Source organism: Mesoplodon mirus, assembly GCF_964341445.2.
Source record: "Mesoplodon mirus genome assembly, chromosome: 5".
Classification (NCBI taxonomy): Eukaryota; Metazoa; Chordata; class Mammalia; order Artiodactyla; family Ziphiidae; genus Mesoplodon; species Mesoplodon mirus.
Window position 1 is genome coordinate 78,649,965 of NC_138980.1, and position 21,425 is coordinate 78,671,389.

The window sequence follows — 21,425 nt, forward strand, 5'->3', positions numbered from 1 at the left end:
AATATTCTGCCCTAGAAACAATGCTTTTCCTAAGTATCTTTTGGAACAGCTGAAAATATTTTCCAAATATTTAGGCTTTTTATTATGGATTTCTTTTTTCCTGATTGAAACAATGTTCCACAGATCCCATCTTTACTGGAATTTCTTAAATTATTAAAACCTAAAAGCAAGGGTTACCATAGGAAAGAGGAGGAAGACTATATGTTTTTCTTTTTTTTTTTCCTCCATGTGGGACATATCTCTTAACCCTAACTAGCTAAGTACTGTTCCATTAGGCTTCAGCTCAAAAAGCTTTTCAGTTTTTTGTGATGACTCAGGCCACTTTTAATGATTATAAAGGGAGAGCTAATCAAAAAAATGTTGAAACTGTGTTAAAGTCCATTTCTAATAGTTCTTGTGCTTTCTTGATACATTTGAAATTGTTATGGTGATTTCTAAAATATTTATATAAAAACATGGTAAGTTTTACTAGAGTTTTGTTAGATCCAAATGGTCTCATTTTTGCTGCCTGTCAATAGCTTTTTCACACTATTATTGCTTTTTATAGGTGATTAAGATTATATGTTATTATATCTTCTAATAATAGAAATTTCATTTTGTACCTTTCTCTCCCCGTTTTATTTTCCTTTATCTGGATGTCATGCAGAGTACTGGCCTGAGACAAGTCTTTGGTTTGAATCCTGATTTTATCATTTACTAGCTTCATTACCTTGGGGAAGTCACTGAGCTTGTTTCCTCACAGAAAAATTCCTGCCACCTCACAGGGCTGGCTCTAAGGATTAAATAAGGTAATTGATTTCACCATCTAACACAGTATCCATTAAAACAACAACAGCTCCAAAAATACTAATTCCTTTCTTTTTCTCACTAAAAATAAGAGCTTGTGAAGAGAAGAACATATATACTGCATTCATTATGTCAAACTTGATTATTATGAATATATGAAATCAGTATATATGGTAGGGCCCAATTTCTAAACCCTGGCAATTACAAACACAGAGAACAATTCAGCTGAGTTAATTCTTTGATTCAATTTTGCACTTAAAGGGAAGCAAAGTAGCTAAGTGTTAGCTCCATCAAGTTGTGTAACCTAGGATAATAATAAAGCTCTCTGAACACAAGTTCCTCATCTAAAACCTGAGGAAAATAACACCTAGCTTGCAGAGCTCTTATGGGAATTAGTATCTGGCAGATCAAGCATTTAATAAATGGTACTTATTATCATTATTAGGTCTTGCCCTTTGACATTTACTAGACAATTACCAACAGACTCAAGACTTATGAAAGCTACTGACTTTTTATTGCTACTGAAAATCTGTTCAAGTACCTGGTGCATAGCTATGGCCGCTAAATTGTTATCTTTAACAGAATTACCAATAATTGGTCACAAATCCTGCTAAGAGATTATGTTATTTCACTTACTGGCTATGTACATAAAAAATTAATCCTCCAGTTAACTGTCTGGAGGATTCTTGGTAATGAGGGTTCAAAGGTGATTAAAATAGCTTTCCCAACAAATCTAGTAATGATGTATTATTAGTAAACAGATTAACAGCCTATAAAAATTTTATTTCTGGGCTTCCCTGGTGGCGCAGTGGTTGAGAGTCCGCCTGCCGATGGAGGGGACATGGGTTCGTGCCCCGGTCCAGGAAGATCCCACATGCCGCGGAGCGGCTGGGCCCGTGAGCCATGGCCGCTGAGCCTGCACGTCCGGAGCCTGTGCTCCGCAGCAGGAGAGGCTAAAACAGTGAGAGGCCCGCGTACGCGCCCCCCCCCCCAAAAAAAATTTTATTCCTGAGTTACACATAAACACATTTAATTAAAATAGATAACTGGAGAAATGTCAAAATCAAATATGAACAAAGCAACACTTCAAATGTCAACAATGAATGGTAAAATTCATATAAAGCAACACTAACCATATTCATAATTAAAATCAGTAAGTATACTAATAATTCAAATCATTTTTACTCCTCCAAAGTTCAATCTGGGAAGTTTTCAAAATTTATTTAATGGTGACTAAGAAAAAGATGAATTAAAAGTATCAAAACCAAGACTGACAATCAATGTAAGAATACAGGAGGATTTTCACTAATTACAAGACCTGTGGGATTACACTCAGTGGCTGACACGAGCACATACTTTATATGGCAGATGCTGCTCTATTTTAAGTACATACTGATATATGGAGCCATGCCAGGGTCCAGCGTTGTAATCATGCTTTCTACTGAATGTTTTGTTTTATCAAGCACAGATTTCACCATAGGGTTCCCAGCCACACCCTGCACAGAACAAATTCACATGTAAATACTCATTCTAAGCAAAGAACACCATGATTACCGGATGGTGAGGAAAAAAAAAATTGTTTTTAAGTTTCCAATGCATTGCAGACCTATACTCTTGTAAAATATAAGAAAACTAAGATTATGGCAATGTCAAATTGCTATGAAATTTCAAAATGCTTCCTCTCAATTTCTCTTCTCATCTCATCATAGATTGACAGCAATCTACTGACCCCACTTCGAGCAACACTGGCCTGGGAAGTATGTTTATTGTATATATATGTATGTGTGTATGTATATATGTTTATTTCATTTCTATGTATACCTATATTTTTATTTCATTTCATTACTATTTATTTATCTATAAAAAAGACTAGGCAAAACTTGTCCATCAAGGTCCCAAATAAAGACTGTAATTGGATGACTCTGAAGACTCACATTTTGTTCCCTAAAAATAAAAAGTTAAAAAATTTTTATCTTTATTTCCCAGAACAGTTACTTATTACCTTAATATATAATACTCTGTTCTATGAAAGTTTCTTTTTTCCTACTTCCTATTTGTTTTGTTCCCAAATTCTCCCTTGTAATAAAGCCAGACCTAGTCCTCTGAATTCCTAAAACCACACTATTAGACAGAAGGAACCAGATCTGAGTATTTCCTTCCATCTATGCTTCTCCCACAGTCGAAGAAACTTAGAGATGGCATCTGGCTAACAGGCCATGATTCCACCTGTCCCAACCTACCATTAAACTAAGGTGATTCAGAAAAACAGATGAGTTCATAACACTGATATTTAAGACTGTCCACCCATCTTATGCTGAATATTAGAAGAGTTATTTACAAGATCTGTAGGGTTGAACTGAGTATTACAACTGGTAACTGACATGCTGACACATGCTCTTAAGGAGGAAAAGAAGTGAGTCTCTACATAAAGAAGACCTTTAAACAGCACAAAGTGATATAAAGAAGCAGGCTTAGAAAAATGCCATCTTTCTGATACATAAAACTCAAACGCTGTAAATCAGTTTAACCAGCTACCAATTTAAAAATGCATTTAATATGTAATTAAATTGCAGCCAAACCCTCAGAATATTGAGGGGAACTTGACAAAGCGATTCTAAAATTCATTAAGAAAAATAAATAGAAAAGACCAGCAAAGAAAAATTTTGAAGAGAAAACAGCAAACTTACACAACCAAATGCTGATCTGCCTTTATGAATGCAGAGACTCAGAACTGACTTTTCTATCTGACTCATCTATGAATACTCTTCATCCGCACCTCAGCACAGAGTAGGCTTTCAATAAATATTAGTGTAATAAAGTTATAATAATTAAAATAGTGTGGTACTGTTGCAAGGACAGGCAAAGCAGTGAAATAAAATACAGAGCGCAGAAACTGAGGTTAACACACAATTTAGTAACTAAGGTAAAGGTAACATATCAAATCACTGGGATATGATTTTGGAACAGTTGATTAAGTGGTTGGAAAAAAATTAAATTTGACTTCTACCTCATATAATATAGTAAAGTAAGTATCAGCTATATCAACTTGGGAAGTAAAAAAAATGAAACCACAAGAAAATCAGAAGAAATCATAAAAAAAAAAATTATCATATAATACAGTAGGTAAATGTCATTTTTAACATTTAAAAAAATTGAAAAAAAAATTGATAGAAATGACTCCCCAAAATTTAGAAGGCTTTGTGTCAATAAAGCATAATAAAATTGAAATGTAAGATAAAAATGGAGGCTACTGCAGCATATGATAGCATATAATATTCTTCTTACATTAAGAGTTTTTATCAATTCATTAAAAAAGAAAATCATCCCAATTCAAAACTGAGCAAAGAACATGAATATAGACTTAACAAAATAAAAATACAAATGGCCAAAAATCACATTAAAAAAAGTTCAAATTGAGTAACAAAGAAATGCAAATTTAAACAAGGTATTATTTTTTTGCCTATCAAATTAGAAAATACTATATTTCAATTAATAAAATCACTGCTGGCAAATGAATGATGTTATGACAGTGATCTTGGTATGTAACCTTCTTGGAGAGCAATATGTATCAGTAATTTTTAAAATGTCCACACTGACATTTACCAAGAATTAACTCTGATAAAACAGAGATGCACATAAAGATTGGCATACAAGAGTGCTCATAATAATTTAATTAATAAGAATTACAATTAGAAAATGCCAATAACAGGTAAGTGAAATAAAACATGGGAAATAAATACAATGACAGGTTGGGCAAAGTAGCCTGAAGAATTATAGCTGGGAAGATGTTCATGATACACGCTAGGTAAAGACAAACAGAAGACACAAAATTGTGCCCATGTGTCACTACTCCAGTTTGCTTTTCACTAAAAAAGAGATACATTTACACAGATATGTGCATCCAAAAGACAGAGGAACTATAGAAAAAGTGTAATAAGAATAAAAGGTATTTTAATTTTTCCTTACACCTCTTTCTATTTTCAAAATTCTCTCTAATGAATATCTGTTAGTTTTATAACTAAAAAAATTAAACGTGATTTTTAAAGTAAACACCCCTTACCTTAATAAAACCCCAGAGTCCACCAGCAGATGCTTCATCCTGCCCTCTAACAATTCTAGGATCTTCTTGCTCCTCTGGAAAAGTTATGGCTGATGTGGTTCCAGTTCCCTGTGCCAGAGATGTCAAACCAGCTTGCTGAGTAATGGGAGTTGGCAAAATACCTAGTTAATGGCAAAAATGTTAATATATGTAATTTATTCCATAAACTATTTCCTATAAAAAGAAGATACAACATATGAGATGAGTAGTTCAAAACAGCTTTAATAATGTAACTATATACTCAGGCATTTCAACACTGAGATATGAGCTCAAAGAATCACCTAAACCTTTATAAAATATACAAAATTCCAAAGAAGAAATTTCTTTCCCTCTTCATAAGCTTACACCAACCAAGTGCCCTGAGAATGGACAGAAAATATACATCCAAAAGTACTTCATGTTTGCCCTATGAGCACTTGGATGCAGACAGCTATAGTTTGAATCTCTTTAAAGCATAAAAATAACTGATACGAGCACTCAAGCCCATCATACAAAAAACATATAAAAATTAGTAAACATATCCATATACCCTATTTTAACTCAAAAAAAAATTCACATATACATACACATGGGTGTCATACTTGTACTCTTGAAAAAATTTTATTTGTTAAGGTAGACAAGCCAAGTTGGATTATAAAATCACAACAAAATTGTTTCTTTTCCTAAAATGAGAAACAATAGGCAGAATATGACAGGATGAAGTTTTGATATTGATATCCAATAACCATTCCAGGGAAGTCGAAAAAGTAGGTGTAACTGACCTAGAAAATAAAATAGTCCAATTCCACCATCTTATGGCACATACACTTATTTGTTTTTGAACTTCTACCTGGCTAAATAAAACTACTCCTTGGACCATTCAGTCCTGATAATTTTTTAAGTAAAGCCTTAAAAAAAACTCTCAGACTTCACCTTGATGTTTCTCTATAACTGCACAAAATGTTAGGACAAAATTTTCTAATTCTGGCTGACATTCCACATACTAATCATGTACTAAGTTTTATATCATATAAAAATCATATATTAAGTAACATCAGCTTTATTTTAATAATTTAAATGAAAATAGGAAGCTCTGGAGATCAAGGAAAAGGGAATGAAACATTCATGCACAGTAACCGGACCCCTCATACACTGCTGGTGAGAAAGTAAAATGGTGCAGCTGCTTTGGAAAATAGTCTGGTAGTTGTTCAAAAGTCAGCAATTCTGACATGCACCCCAGTGTTCACAGCACAGCACTATTTACAACAGCAAAGACATGGAAGCAACCTAAATGTCCATCGACAAATGAATGGATATATATATATATATATACACACACATATACAATGGAACGTTACTCAGCCATAAAAAAGAATGAAATAATGCCATTTGCAGCAACATGGATGTACCCAGAGATGATCATACTAAGTGAAGTAAATCAAAGACAAGTATCATATGATATCACTTATATGTGGAATCTAAAAAATGGTGCAAATGAACTTATTTACAAAACAGAAATAGACTCACAGACATACAAAAAAACCTTATGGTTATCAAAGGAGAAGGAGGGGATAAATTAGGAGTTTGGGATTAACAGATACACACTACTATATATAAAACAGATAAACAACAAGGACCTACTGTATAGCACATGAACTCTACTCAATATCTTGTAATAACCTATAATGGAAAAGAATCTGAAAAAGAATAGATATAGATATATGTATAACTGAATAACTACGCTGTACACCTGAAACTAACACAATATTATAAAGCAGCTATACTTCAATTAAAAAAAAAAAACCCTCCAGGAAAAAAAAAGTCAGCAATTCTGCACCTAGGTATAAACCCAAGAGAAACGAAAACATGTTCACATAAAACCTTGCACACAAAGGTTCATAAAATCAGTATTCACAATAGGCAAAAAGTGCAAACAACCCAACAGTTTATCAACTGATGAAATAAATAAACAAAACGTGGTATATCCATACAATGGAACATTATTCAGTCTTAAAAAGGAAGTTCTGACGCATTCTACAACATGGATGAATCTTGAAAATATTACACTAAGTCACAGAAGACACATATTATGAGTCCATTTATATGAACTGTTCAAAATAAGCAAATTCATAGAAACAGAAAGTAGATTAGTGGTTCTGAGGGCCATGAGGATTGGGAGGAAGTAGGGAGTGACAGCTAATAGGTATGGGGTTTCTTTTGGGGTGATTAAAAGGTTCTAAAATTGATTTTGGTGATGGCTGCACAACTTGATACAGTAATAACTATTAAACTGTACACATGAAAGGGTTGAATTGTATGTGAATTATACCTCAATAAAGCTGCTTTAAAAATAAATAAAACATTCACCATAACCACTTGTTTCAAAGTATCAGTGAGAGACAGAATTACCTGTCACCGGAGGTGCAGAAAAAGACGGCATCAGGGGTGTCTGGGGAGCTCTTCCTGCATGTCCTCGTGTAATGTCATAGGCTGAGCCGACAGAGAATCCTGATGTGGGAGGACCCGAAGCAGGGGCAGATAAGAGAGTGTTTGGGGCAGAAGTGGAAGGTGGGAAGTGGGATGAAGGAGGGTTACTGAAGGCAGCAGCAGTTGGTGGAGAAACATGAGGTGGTAAAGACGTAATGAGTGCAGGACCAGAAGGAACCGGTGAAGGAGGCACAAAGGGCAAGGGTGGCGAAGGCCTCACAGGAGGCAGGGACTGCTGAGGGGTGGAGTAGGTGTGTGGCGGCAGGGGCTGCACAGAGGACACGCTTGGAGAAGAGAAAGTGCTGGCTGCAGCTAGAAAAAGGAGGGCACGAAAAAAATGCATCAGTCAAATGTTTTTCACTTAGTTTTCAAAGTGTCTCATTACTGTCTTCTTGGAAAATTTTAAAATTTAACAGACCCTATCCCAGGAGTTATTTTTAAATGTGTGATTTGAACTATACGACTATGACTGAGTGCAAATGACTTTCAACTCCCGTCAGTAAAAGCAGCAGCTATGTAAAATTAAGTTATGGTATTGCCGACCTTTGTGTTTTTGTTTTGATGTGCTTTTAATAAAATAAAGCCGTTTTTCATCCCTGCTGATATGAGCATAAAACCTCACAATTTAAGGCTCAAAGTCAGAAGGTCAGAACGTTAATCACCACAGTCACAGAACATTAGACAAAGCTAACACATACTTTTTAGGATATCTCTGTCATAACAAAGATGATTTCTAGTCAGTATGAACATAAAGAACGAAAGTTAAGATAAAGCAAAACATAGATGTTTTCTGTCTTCAGGCTTAAATTAAAAAAGGCTATCTCCCTTCATCCCGGCAAAGATTACAGAATTTTTAATATACAGGAACACCTCATTTTATTTTGCTCCGCTTTACAAATTGAAGGGTTGTGGCAACCCTTGTGTCAAGCAAGTCTATCAGCACCATTTTTCCCAACAGCATTTGTTCTTCGTGTCTCTGTGTGACATTTTGGTAACTCTCACAACATTTCAAACTTTTTCATTATTATTATATTTGTTATGGTGATCCGTGATCTTTGATGTTACTAATGCAAAAAGATGACAACTCGCTAAAAGCTCAGATGATGATCAGCATTTTTAAGAAATACTTTAGCAAAGTTTTTACTTAAGGTACGTACATTCTTTTTTTAGACATAATACATTGCAAACTTAACAGACTACAGTATAGTGTAACCATAATTTTTATATGCACTGGGAAACAAAAAAATTCATGTGACTCACTTTATTGCAATATTCACTTTACTGTAGTGGTCTAGAACTGAACTCTCAGTATCTCTGAGGTATGCCTCTATGCTTTTTTTAAATGACTCTGAGAAAAGATAACAGTATCTTGACTATCCTCAAAACATACTGATGCTAGACAACTGCACGTACCTAAAGGGGCTGGGGGGGAAGACGGCTGTGCCGCTGTGGCAGCGACAGCCAGTTCCGCTGAACTTGGTGGAGGAGTCCCAGGTGGTGTTGTCTCGATTCCACTCTCTTCCATCATTTTTCTTCAATTACGGTAAAACTGTAAAAATATTAAAATGTAATAAATATTACACAGTAATAAAAAGTATATTTTTAAACCTTGTATAGTTAGAGAATAGTTTTTTAAAATAATCAACAGACAGATGTCTGTCTTTACTGTTTATAATGCCACTTATCTCCAGGTGAAGGGTTTGTCAAAATTCCTAAGAAAATAGTCTGTGAGAATATTTAATGTGCAAACAATCTGAGACATTTTCATACACCTACTCCATTACTGAGAAATAATTTTACATTAACTAAGTAATTAATTACCCAATATATTTCAAATAGTAAATTACTAATTTAATTTCTGCCACATGAATGCATGGTAGATTTATATCTAGATTCCAGTCACTATTACTTTTAAAATAAAAATAAATTATTTAAAGTATTCTTGAAACACTTCCTCTCTCATTAAGCAGTGTACGAGGGCTACTCCTGTTAACAGTAAAAAAAAAATTTTTACTGTGCTCGATTCCCAGGTTTTCTTAGTTTACATTCTAAAATGTGCCCCATAATGGCTAAATAATATGTATCAGGTTTTAGAAAAGTTAGCTGTAGCAAAAATGCCACTAGACAGCATTTCGACCTAACAGTCAAAAATGGGTTACAAAATGTGGGAAAACTTCCTTAAAAATTATAAATTTTCAAGCCTGCCTCAAGTATAAAATCAAAACTTCTAAACCTACCAAATAAGTTTTTGAAGTTTTTACTCATTTAACAAACATTCAGTGACGGTCAACCACTTGCCAAGCACTGTACTGGTGCCTCTAGAAATACAGTGTAAGCAAAACAAATGGGATACTTAAAGTCCAGTTCGGGAGACAGTCAAACAATAACAGCAACATAACAATGAACCACAGACTGAATGATGTGCTCTGAGAGCAAGAACAATTCTGCTCGCTGGGAATACGGTTTTGACTTGTGAACAGAAAAGGGTTCCCCAAGGAAGTCACATATAAGCTGAGATCTGAGGGACGATCAGAATTTAATTAGGCAAGGGAAAGGAGCTAAAGAGGGCACATGCCAGAAAAAGTGAATATAGAGAAGGTATAAAGGCCCTGGAAGGTTGAGGGACATTGACACATTCAAGAAAACGCATGCAGCAGAAAGGAATAATGAGGACTGGAGACATGGAGAGGAGCTCAGACCATGCTGACACGTATAAGCCAAATTAAAGAGATGGCTCTTTTGAGAACAGAAAGTCACTGTGGGGCATTCAAACTGGGAATGACATATTGGGTCTTCTCACTTTTTTGAAGAAATTTCAGATTCACAAGAAGATGCCAAAATAGAGCCGACTTCATGAGTACCTTAAACCCAGTTTCTGCCAACGATGGCATCCTACGTAACTAGACTACAGTGATAAAACCCAGGAAATTAACATTGGTACAATGCAAGTAACTGAACTACAGACCTTATTTGGATTTCACCTGTTTTTACATTCACATGTGTGTGTGTGTGTGTGTAGTTCTATGAAGTTTCATCATATGCACTGACTCGTGTAGCTACCACCACAATCAGGACACAGAACTGTTCCATCACCCCCTCAAAGAAACTCCCACATGCTGCTCCTTGGTCACACCCTCTCATCAACCATAAGCTCTGGCAACCAACTGTTCTCTACCATTTTCTCATTTCATGAATGTTACGTAAATAGAATCATACAGCACACAACTTTTTGAGATTGGTTTTTTTCACTCAACAGAATGCTCTTAAGATCCATCCAAATTGTTGGATATATCAATGGTTGGTTCTTTATTGCTGAAGAGTATTCCATTTTATAGTTGTACCACTGTTTGCTTATCCATTTATTTGTTGAAGGACATTTAGGCTGGTTCCAGCTTTTAGCAATTCATATTTGTGTTCTGGAAAAATTCCTCTGACCACAGTATGCAGTTTGTGCCATAGGGCAGTCAGAGTAGATGCAGAGAGACCATTAAGAAGGCTATAGAAGTAGTTCAAATAACATCCTAGGTTAGTGATTCTCAAATGGGGAGTGGAGGAGGGTGATTCTGCCCCTCTCCCCTGCAAGGGTCATTTGGCAATGTCTGGAGACATATTTGGTTGTCAGAACTAGGGGGTATTACTGGCATCTAGTAGGTAAAGGCTGGGGATACTGCTAAAAATCCTACAATGCACAGGATGGCCCCCACAAGAAAGAGTTATCTGGCCCCAGACTAAGGTGATGATAGTGGAGATGGAGAGAGTGGACAGGCTCAAGAAATGTTTAGGTGGTTAACACTCAGTGATAGACTGGATATGGGGTCCAGGAGGGGGAGAGGCATGACTTGCACAACTGGAGAGATGGTGGTGCCATTCAGTAAGACAGGGAACACTGGAGGAGGTCAAGGTGTATGTCTGACATCTTGGGAAAGGAGGGATTATGCAGTATTTAATACTGGACATGCTAAGTTCAAGCTCCTTGAAACGTCCAAGTACCGGTGACTTGGTATGCAGCTCAGCAACCACATAAATGTGGGCTTCATCAGCTTACTGATAGTCTCTAAAGTCATGTGCTGGAAAGAGATTACCTGAGAAGACCAAGAGAAAAAAGAAGATGGCCCAACGAACCCTTGAAGAAGAGCCCAGGAGGAAAAAAAAAAAGCCTGAAGAGAAGAATGAAAGACCAGAAAGACAGGAAGAAAACCAGGAGGCTGTGGTGTCCAAAAGCCAGAGAAGAGGGTTTCAAAGTAGGAATGGGCAACAGTATCAAATGCTACAGAAAAGACAAATAGGATGATATATGAAAAACTCAATAGATTTGCCAAACTGGAGATAAAACTTAGTGAGAGCCGTTTCCATAGAAGGAGTGGGGATAATAAGACACTGATGAAAGAAATTAGAGATGATACAAATAGGTGGAGAGATATACCATGTTCTTGGATTGGAAGAATCAACATTGTGAAAATGACTCTACTACCCAAAGCAATCTACAGATTCAATGCAATCCCTATCAAACTACCACTGGCATTTTTCACAGAACTAGAACAAAAAATTTCACAATTTGTATGGAAACACAAAAGACCCCGAATAGCCAAAGCAATCTTGAGAACGAAAAATGGAGCTGGAGGAATCAGGCTCCCTGACTTCAGACTATACTATAAAGCTACAGTAATCAAGACAATATGGTACTGGCACAAAAACAGAAAGATAGATCAATGGAACAGGATAGAAAGCCCAGAGATAAACCCACGCACATATGGTCACCTTATCTTTGATAAAGGAGGCAGGAATGTACAGTGGAGAAAGGACAGCCTCTTCAATAAGTGGTGCGGGGAAAACTGGACAGGGACATGTAAAATTATGAGCTCAGATCATTCCCTAACACCATACACAAAAATAAGCTCAAAATGGATTAAAGACCTAAATGTAAGGCCAGAAACTATCAAACTCTTAGAGGAAAACATAGGCAGAACACTCTATGACATAAATCACAGCAAGATCCTTGTTGACCCACCTCCTAGAGAAATGGAAATAAAGACAAAAATAAACAAATGGGACCTAATGAAACTTAAAAGCTTTTGCACAGCAAAGGAAACCATAAACAAGAACAAAAGACAAGCCTCAGAATGGGAGAAAATATTTGCAAATGAAGCAACTGACAAAGGATTAATCTCCAAAATATATAAGCAGCTCGTGCAGCTCAATAACAAAAAACCAAACAACCCAATCCAAAAATGGGCAGAAGACCTAAATAGACACTTCTCCAAAGAAGATATACATATTGCCAACAAACACATGAAAGAATGCTCAACATCACTAATCATTAGAGAAATGCAAATCAAAACTACAATGAGATATCATCTCACACCAGTCAGAATGGCCATCATCAAGAAATCTAGAAACAATAAATGCTGGAGAGGGTGTGGAAAAAAGGGAACACTCTTGCACTGTTGGTGGGAATGTGAATTGGTACAGCCACTATGGAGAACAGTATGGAGGTTCCTTAAAAAACTACAAATAGAACTACCATATGACCCAGCAATCCCACTACTGGGCTATACCCTGAGAAAACCATAATTCAAAGAGTCATGCGGGCTTCCCTGGTGGCGCAGTGGTTGAGAGTCTGCCTGCCAGTGCAGGGGACATGGGTTCGAGCCCTGGTCTGGGAAGACCCCACATGCCGCGGAGCGACTAGGCCCGTGAGTCACAACTACTGAGCCTGCGCATCTGGAGCCTGTGCTCCGCAACGAGAGGCCGCGACAGTGAGAGGCCCGCGCACTGCGATGAAGAGTAGCCCCCGCTCCCTGCAACTAGAGAAAGCCCTCGCACAGAAACAAAGATCCAACACACCCAAAAATAAATAAATAAATACATTAAAAAAAAGAGTCACGTACCAAAATGTTCATTGAAGCCCTATTTACAATAGCCCAGAGATGGAAACAACCGAAGTGTCCATCATCGGATGAATGGATAAAGAAGATGTGGCACATATATACAATGGAATATTACTCAGCCATAAAAAGAAACGAAATTGAGCTATTTGTAATGAGGTGGATACACCTAGAGTCTGTCATACAGAGTGAAGTAAGTCAGAAAGAGAAAGACAAATACCGTATGCTAACACGTATGTATGGAATTTAAGAAGAAAAAAATGTCATGAAGAACCTAGGGGTAAAACAGGAATAAAGACACAGACCTACTTGAGAATGGACTTGAGGATATGGGGAGGGAGAAGGGTAAGCTGTGACAAAGCGAAAGAGAGGCATGGACATATATACACTACCAAACGTAAGGTAGATAGGTAGTGGGAAGCAGCCCCATAGCACAGGGAGATCAGCTCGGAGCTTTGTGACCGCCTGGAGGGGTGGGATAGGGAGGGTGGGAGGGAGGGAGACGCAAGAGGGAAGGGATGGGGGAACAGATATATATGTATGACTGATTCACTTTCTTATAAAGCAGAAACTAATAAAAAAAATAAAGAAAAAAAATACATAGAGTTCCTTCCACTTCATAGAAGTGAAATACAAATTCTTTCTTAAAAAAAAATGCTTACAGAATCTAGAAGGAGCATTTGATTATTTGGTATAATTCTAGAAACTTTGCTTAGAGGTCTTGAGTTTGGGAAGGTGAGAAACTGATAATAAGAACCTTGGATGAATGAATTAATGTTTTCATCTGGATAAAACCCCCATTTTTCTTGCTGTAAAAAAAAAAAAAAAAAGAACCTAGGGGTAAGACAGGAATAAAGACACAGACCTACTAGAGAATGGACTTGAGGATATGGGGGGGGAAGGGTAAGCTGTGACAAAGCGCAAGAGAGGCATGGACATACATACACTACCAAACGTAAGGTAGATAGATAGAGGGAAGCAGCCGCATAGCACAGGGAGATCAACTCGGTGCTTTGTGACCGCCTGGAGGGGTGGGATAGGGAGGGTGGGAGGGAGACGCAAGAGGGAGGGGATATGGGAACAATGTATAACTGATTCACTTTGTTATAAAGCAGAAACTAACACACCATAGTTAAGCAATTATACTCCAATAAAGATGTAAAAAAAAAAAAAAAAAAAAGGAGTGGGGATAGAAGCCAATTTCAACCGGACTGAGGTGTGAGGTGAAGCAAATATGTACAACACTTTCAAAAAGTTCTGTTGTGAATGTAGAGGAAAGATCTATGGCAGTAAGTAGAAAACAGGTATCCAGGGAAGCAAAATCCTTTCATTCAATACCTACAGACGAAGATAATCAGGGACAGAATGGCCTTCTGGGGACTTTATCACTCCCTGACAAAGCTACCTCTTTTCTTCATCTCATTTTTCCACTGGTTATTCATCTTCCTCCTACAGATGCTATCAATTCTCATAGTAATTAGTAGAAATCATATTTAAAGATAAATATTAATGAATGCATTTGCAAAAGAACCTATACAATGAATACAACCCGTAAAATGGAATAATTGGTCAATTTCTTTCTGTCTTTAAAAGCCATACTATTTGAGAATTGGCTTAATGACAATATTGGGTAAGTTTTGGATGCATAAACATAATACCTTCTACTAAAGAAAAGCTCCTGTGATAAAAGTAACAGCAAAGTGTCAGAGTTGGTAAAGGTTCTAGTGCTCATTCTCGACACAAAAAGGATATTAATGTATCAGCATTAAAGAAAAAGTGATGGAAATGGCTTGGAAAATTGAGTCCTCAGTCTCTGGACCGACCCTGATCTTCCAATTTGCTTGTGTCTTGGTTCTTCAGTTAAAAAGTAGGTGGCTACTTATAAAAATACAAGGAAAGGTTTGATAAACGTAAAAGCTCGTTAAAAGCGGTTATTATTGTTGATTACCGGTTCAAAAGATAACCTCTACTACCCTTTAGTGAGCACTGCTACAGGAAGGTCTGAGTTTTGTCTCTGCATTCCCACTTCTTATCCCAAAATAACTTCCATAAATGTTCACTGACAAAATAGCAGCTGTACAGGGAAAAGACTGGAATGCCAAAATGTGTCACGTTCGCAGAAATGTACATGTTGTCTCTTAAAATAACTACTTGGAATGACAAAAACTCTCTTGGATTGGACAAATTCTGCCAATCTAGAGAACAGGCTATCCGGTAAACTTGCCCGAAGCAGTTCCCAGGAACGAACAAAGAGACAGCAGAGTGCAAAAGCCCTCTGGAGCGGCGCTAGGCACCGATGGGGGAACCCACGGGAAAGGAAGCTACATCCCACTGCCCGCCCCCATTTGTTGACCTAGGAGTCTCCCAGGCGGTAGCAGCCTCCCCCCAAGCTCTGCCACGTCTCCAGGCCGGGCTGGGCCGAGCTAAGGTCAATGGGCTCCTGCCTCGTTATCTCCCCTCCGGCCAGCGCGGCGGAAGGTGGAGCCAAACAGCCCGGGGCGCCGGCGTCGGTCCCGGAACTGGAGCAAAGTGCTGGATAAGACCCCCGGGCCGCACCCACCGTGTAAACCGCGGCGGGAACGGCTTGCCTCTCGAAGCGCACCCTGAACCCTGCATGCACCCACGGCCCGCGCCCGGACTGCACGACGACGGAACTCCCAAACTACCCTCGTTCTCGGGGCGCCTGCCGGCCCGCCCACCTCGCACTACGGCGCCCCTGGGCGCCGGTTTGGGAGCCCAGCCGCCCGCATGCACCCGCGTTACTGCCAGACTGACGCTCACCTGCGGGCCGGAGAGAGTGTCTGCGTGGCAGTGAAAAGTGGGGACTAGGGAAGCTGAGCTGAAGGACTACGACTACGAGAAAACGAGCAAGACGCAGAGAAGCACTCACCGCGCACGCCCCCGCCTCCAAGATGGCCACCGTAGGTGCACGTCCCTGCGCTGCCACGTATGCTGCGCGCCGCCCCGCCCCGCCCCGCCCTGCGCCCCGCCCTGCGCCCCGCCCCGTCTCGCTTGCCCTGAGCCCCGACCCGTGGCCGCAAATTAAACCTGCTGGAGTACGTGGGGCTAAAGATCCTCCTGCCCGCAGGGCTGGGTGCTGCCCAGCTCTAGGAGCATTCTCCAGCAGGACTGCCCAACTTTTCACGCCGCAACCTCCGTACGCGAGAACGGAACCCTTGTTACCGGGTGTAGCTCGCTCACTCTGTCCCGTGGCCGCCCGCGGGGATGACGATGAACCAGCCCGGGTCTTCCAGTCCAGTCCCCGCCTCCAGGAAGGACCTCGCTCCGGAAACAGGAGACTTATCCTATGTATTTTCAAAGATTTCCAGATAATAGCGGTTGCATCAAGAAAGAGAGCAGGGTGGCAGCTACCATACTGATTTCCCCCCCAAAGTTCATGTATTACACATTCTTTTTTTTTAAATGGAAAACCAAAGATTATCCACTTTCTTAACCTTACGTGCTGCACTTAAAACAGTTCCTGAAAGTCGGTGCTCAATAATGTACACTAAATAAATCAATGAATAGAGTGCAATGGAGGAATATAAAGAATTTGCAATCAGAAGTCCTGTTTAGGTCCAGGAGTGCCCTAATGCCACTTGAGCAGTCATGGGACCTTGTATAGGTCACTTATTCTCCCTAAGTCTCCATATTCCATCTGTAAGATAGGAATAATATTGTTTGCCATCTCTAATCAAGCAGGTAACAGAGTTAAAATAAGACATAGGAAAGCACTTTTTAAACTGAGCGGTAAACACATGAAAAACTTGTTTTTGTTATTCCCAAATTCCTTCAGGAACTCATTTGTAGATTTAGCATTAATATAATATCCCGGACTTGACAGCTGAAAGCATTTAAAAATACCAATACCTCACTGAACTGTTAATACTATTTAACTATGCCCTAACTTCAGACAAAATGATTTGCAGCTGCAGTGGGTTGTTCCCTTTGGCAGTGACTCTTATCCCACCCACTGAGAATGTGTGTAGATGGCTATCTAGGTTATTCTCCAGAAAGTGCTGTTTGGGTTGGTTTTGAAAATAGTTACCATCTCTATCCTCTTTGGTCTACACCCTTAATAGCCATAAGAACTGTTCCTTTCTTCATTCATTCAACAAATATTTATTAGTGGCTGCAATGTTCTGAGCATCAGTACTGGAAATGTAGCAATGAACAAGACAGACAAGATCCTTACACCAAGGGAGAGGCAGGCTATGAGCAGGAAAATAAAAGAACTAAGTACTGTTTGTGATGGGCACTTTGAGGAAAGTCAATAAGGTAATTATTATTGACCGTAATTGGGGTAGGCCACTTTGGATAGGACAGACGTGCAAGGCTTCTCTGAGGAGGTGCGATTTGAGTACAGATCATAAGGAAGCAGCCCCGTGGTTCTCTGAACAGAAGGAAGAGCATGCAAAGGCTCTGAGGGAGGGTGACTGGCAAATTTGCAGAACAAGAAGGAAATCGGGACTGAGAGGGTGGTAAGAAATGAGGTCAGAGAGATAGACGGGCCAAATCATAGCCAGCCTTGTAGGCCATCTTAAGGCCTTTGGGTTATATTCTGAGAGAAATGAGAAGCAGGTGGAAGGTATTGAGCAAAGGAGAGACAAGACTTGACTTCAGTTTTAAATCATATTCTGATTGCTGTGTGGACTGTAGGCAGGTGCAAAGACTAAAGCAGAGTGATCATAATGAGGTGATGGTGCCTTAGAGGAACTAATGGGATGAGGGCAGAGCGGGTACATGGTGTGGACATATTTTGAAGGTTAAGCTGTCATGATTTACTGATCTATTGGATGTGGCTGTATTAGTTTCCTAAGACTGCCAAAAAAAATTACCACAAATGATTGGCTAAAAGCAACAGAAATTTATTCTCACACAGTTCTAGACACCAGAAGTCCAAACTCAAGGGTCAGCAGGGCCTCTCTAAAGGCTCTAGGACAGCATCCTTCCTTGCCTCTTCTAGCTTCAGGGGAGCCAGATGTTCTTTGGCTTGTGCCAGCCTAACTCCAATTTCTGCCTTTATTTCCACATGGCCTCCTCTCCTGTGTCTCTGTGTCTCAAATCTCCCTCTGCCTTTCTTTTATAAACATGCCTGTCACTGCATTTAGGGCCCACCCTAAATCCACAATAATCTCATCTCAAGATCCCTGAGGATCTAGACCTTATTTCTAAATAAGGTCCTATTCACAAGTTCCAGGTGGACACATCTTTTTTGTGAAGAACGCTGTTCTACCCACTTACATGGGTCATGAGAAACAGGAGTCAACCAAATAAGCAGGATTATAAAATAGGTTTTGAAGTTAACCCTGAATTGCATTTATAAATTGTTTTACGCATCATGTCTCATTTAAACTTCAAAACAACTTTGTGTGGCAGGTATTATTATTATTCCAATATAAGAAATAAGAAAACTAAGGGTCTGAGAATTGTGTGTAGGCCTGGAATTAGAACCCAGAATTCTTCAGCTATACCCCAGATTCTTGCCTGCTTTTGGGGTGGTGGGGTAAGAAGATATGTTCTTAGATGGAGGGCACTGAGGGGAGTCAATGGAAGATTATAGCTTAATGACAGACCTACTTAGGTTTTTTGGTTTTAGCTAGCAGAACTCATCAAATTTTTTTGTACAGGAAGTTTCTAACACATAATAGAGTTCATTTCTGAGCTACAGTGCTATAGTGGAATTTTGCTTTTATTGCTCAAAACCAGAGGCAAACAAAATTATTTCCCACTTGAGGCTTTTTTCAGCTCAATTTGTAGTTAATAGATCTATTCTTAAATAGTCTTAAAACAGTCCATAAAGTTTGTACTATTCATAAGAATATTGATGTGTTTACCTCCAGGTGGAGAGGAGACCAGGCTGAGGCTCTGAGCATCTGCAGCATAACCGGGACTAGAGGCAGAGCTGAATCTGTTTGAGAGACCGTGGGCTCTGCTGAGAGAACAGTCAGTGAGTTATACAACCAGGAAGGACACATCAGCAGATGTGTCAAGGGTACCGGCTCATGCATAGAGATCAGGGGCTCATACCCACATCCAACTCCTGCAAAGAGGAGATGTAAGTTCCTTTGGCACCTAGGAAGGAGGAGGATGGTTGTCCCAAACACTGCATGGGACATACTTGTACTAAGAAATTATTCATTGTTTATCTGGAATTCAACTTTAGGAGGAAAGCAAGCCATGACTGAGAGTCTGAGAGGCAATGTAGTGTAGATTAGGACACAAATATTGGTACCAGATGCCCTGGATTTGAATCCTGACTCTACACCTGCTAAGTCAACAGCTAGCCTTGGGCATGTCACTTAAACTCACTGTGTCTTGATTTTTTCACCTATAGAATGAGAATTATACTAATACTTACCTCATAGTTTTGTTGTTATTGGTTTTTGGTTTTTTAAAATTTATTTTATTGTTGGCTGTGTAGGTCTTCGTTGCTGCACACGGGCTTTCTCTAGTTGTGGCGCGCAGGGCTACTCTTCGTTGTGGTGTGTGAGCTTCTTATTGTGGTGGCTTCTCTTGTTGTGGAGCACGGGCTCTAGGTGCCTGGGCTTCAGTAGTTGTGGCATGTGGTCTCTGTAGTTGTGGCTTGCGGGCTGTAGAGCGCAGGCTCAGTAGTTGTGGCACACGGGCTTAGTTGCTCTGCGGCATGTGGGATCTTCCCAGACCAGAGATCGAACCCATGTCTCCTGTATTGGCAGGCGGATTCTTAACCACTGCACCACTAGGGAAGCCCCTTACCTCATAGTTTTTTTACTTGTGGACTGAATAACTTAATATGTGGGGAGTGCTTAGAACAGTGCCTAAATCACAGTATTCTCTAGATAAGTGTTAGAGGTAATAGTCTCTATATATTCTTTGACTTTTAAATTGCCTAAATATTCACCTGACAATGACTGTTTTAAACCAAAAAGATTTTTATTTAGGTGAGTCTGAGTTGCAATTTCCAAATAAAGTTTTTATATGCTTCTTTGTTTGTTTTCAACGACAGAAAATTTAGTTTAGTTTTAAACGGAGTGACTCAACCTCTTGATTTGCCCAGGACACTCCCAATTTACTGCCATATTCTCAGCATAATTATTAAAAGCACCCACCTTTTACTCTCAAAAGTGTTCCAATTTGGACAATAAACGCTGTGCTAATCCTAGTTACAGAGATATTAAGAAGTTACTCTCTTTGCACATGTGAGTTATAGTGTGGAAATGTCAGTACCTGCTCCTTACCTGAACACACGTAATCATCATTACCAGAGTCCACTGCAGTTTGCTTCAAAAAACTAACTTATCTTTCTAAAATATGCATTTATAAAAACACTCTGACTCCTCATTGCCTGCATGGTAAAATCTTAAAAACTCAACTTATCCTTATTTTCTAGACTCTTCTCCTCTTCCTGCATCTTCCTCCATATTCTCCAGGCACCAGCCTCAAGGATATGCCCCCTCCTGAAACCATGTGCCTTTGCTCTGATCAGTCCCTCTGCCTGAAATGCCTTTTCCCTTTCCACCAAATGAGGAATCCTCATTTTTCAAGGACCAGCTCAAAGTTTTCTTCCATTATAAACCTTCGTGCATTGCATTTTTGTTGATTTTGTCTATATTCACTGTTCATTTATAAGCTCCTTGATGGCAACAACTTTGTCTTTAAAATCCCAATATATTGGGCTTCCCTGGTGGCACAGTGGTTGAGATCCGCCTGCCGATGCAGGGGACACAGGTTCGTGCCCCAGTCCGGGAAGATCCCACATGCCGTGGAGCGGCTGGGCCCGTGAGCCATGGCTGCTGAGCCTGCGCGTCCGGAGCCTGTGCTCCGCAACGGGAGAGGCCACAACAGTGAGAGGCCCGCGTACCTCAAAAAAAAAAAATCCCAATATATTCAAATGTTTACATAGAGTGACATGTTATCTGCACACAGTGACATTTTACTTCTTCTGGATTCCTTTTATTTCTTTTTCTTCTCTGATTGCCATGGCTAGGACTTCCAAAACTATGTTGAATAAAAGTGGAGAGACTGGACATCCTTATCTTGTTCCTGACCTTAGAGGAAATGCTTTCAGTTTTTCACCATTGAAAATAATGTTTGCTGTGGGTTTGTCATATATGGCCTTTACTATGTTGAGGTATGTTCCCTCTATGTCCACTTTCTGGAGAGTTTTTATCATAAATGGTTGTTAAAGTTTGTCAAAAACTTTTTCT

At 39.3% G+C, this 21,425-nt stretch overlaps 1 protein-coding gene across 5 annotated transcripts in view; it reads right to left on the reverse strand.

The window, feature by feature from the left end:
- The window catches only part of PRRC1 (proline rich coiled-coil 1), a 47,598-nt gene extending 31,121 nt beyond the window's left edge, over positions 1-16,477 (reverse strand). Inside the window, exons 1-5 of one of the 5 annotated variants that reach the window (XM_082623765.1) lie at positions 16,420-16,477; positions 8,765-8,900; positions 7,274-7,663; positions 4,847-5,007; positions 2,180-2,282 (exon numbers count right to left, since the gene is read on the reverse strand). In XM_082623765.1, the coding sequence (XP_082479891.1) occupies positions 2,180-2,282; positions 4,847-5,007; positions 7,274-7,663; positions 8,765-8,879 (769 nt within the window). In that variant the 5' untranslated portion in view covers positions 8,880-8,900; positions 16,420-16,477. The other 4 variants (XM_082623767.1, XM_082623764.1, XM_082623763.1 and 1 more) reach the window with 4 other exon arrangements.
- Positions 16,478-21,425: the final 4,948 nt, after the last annotated feature.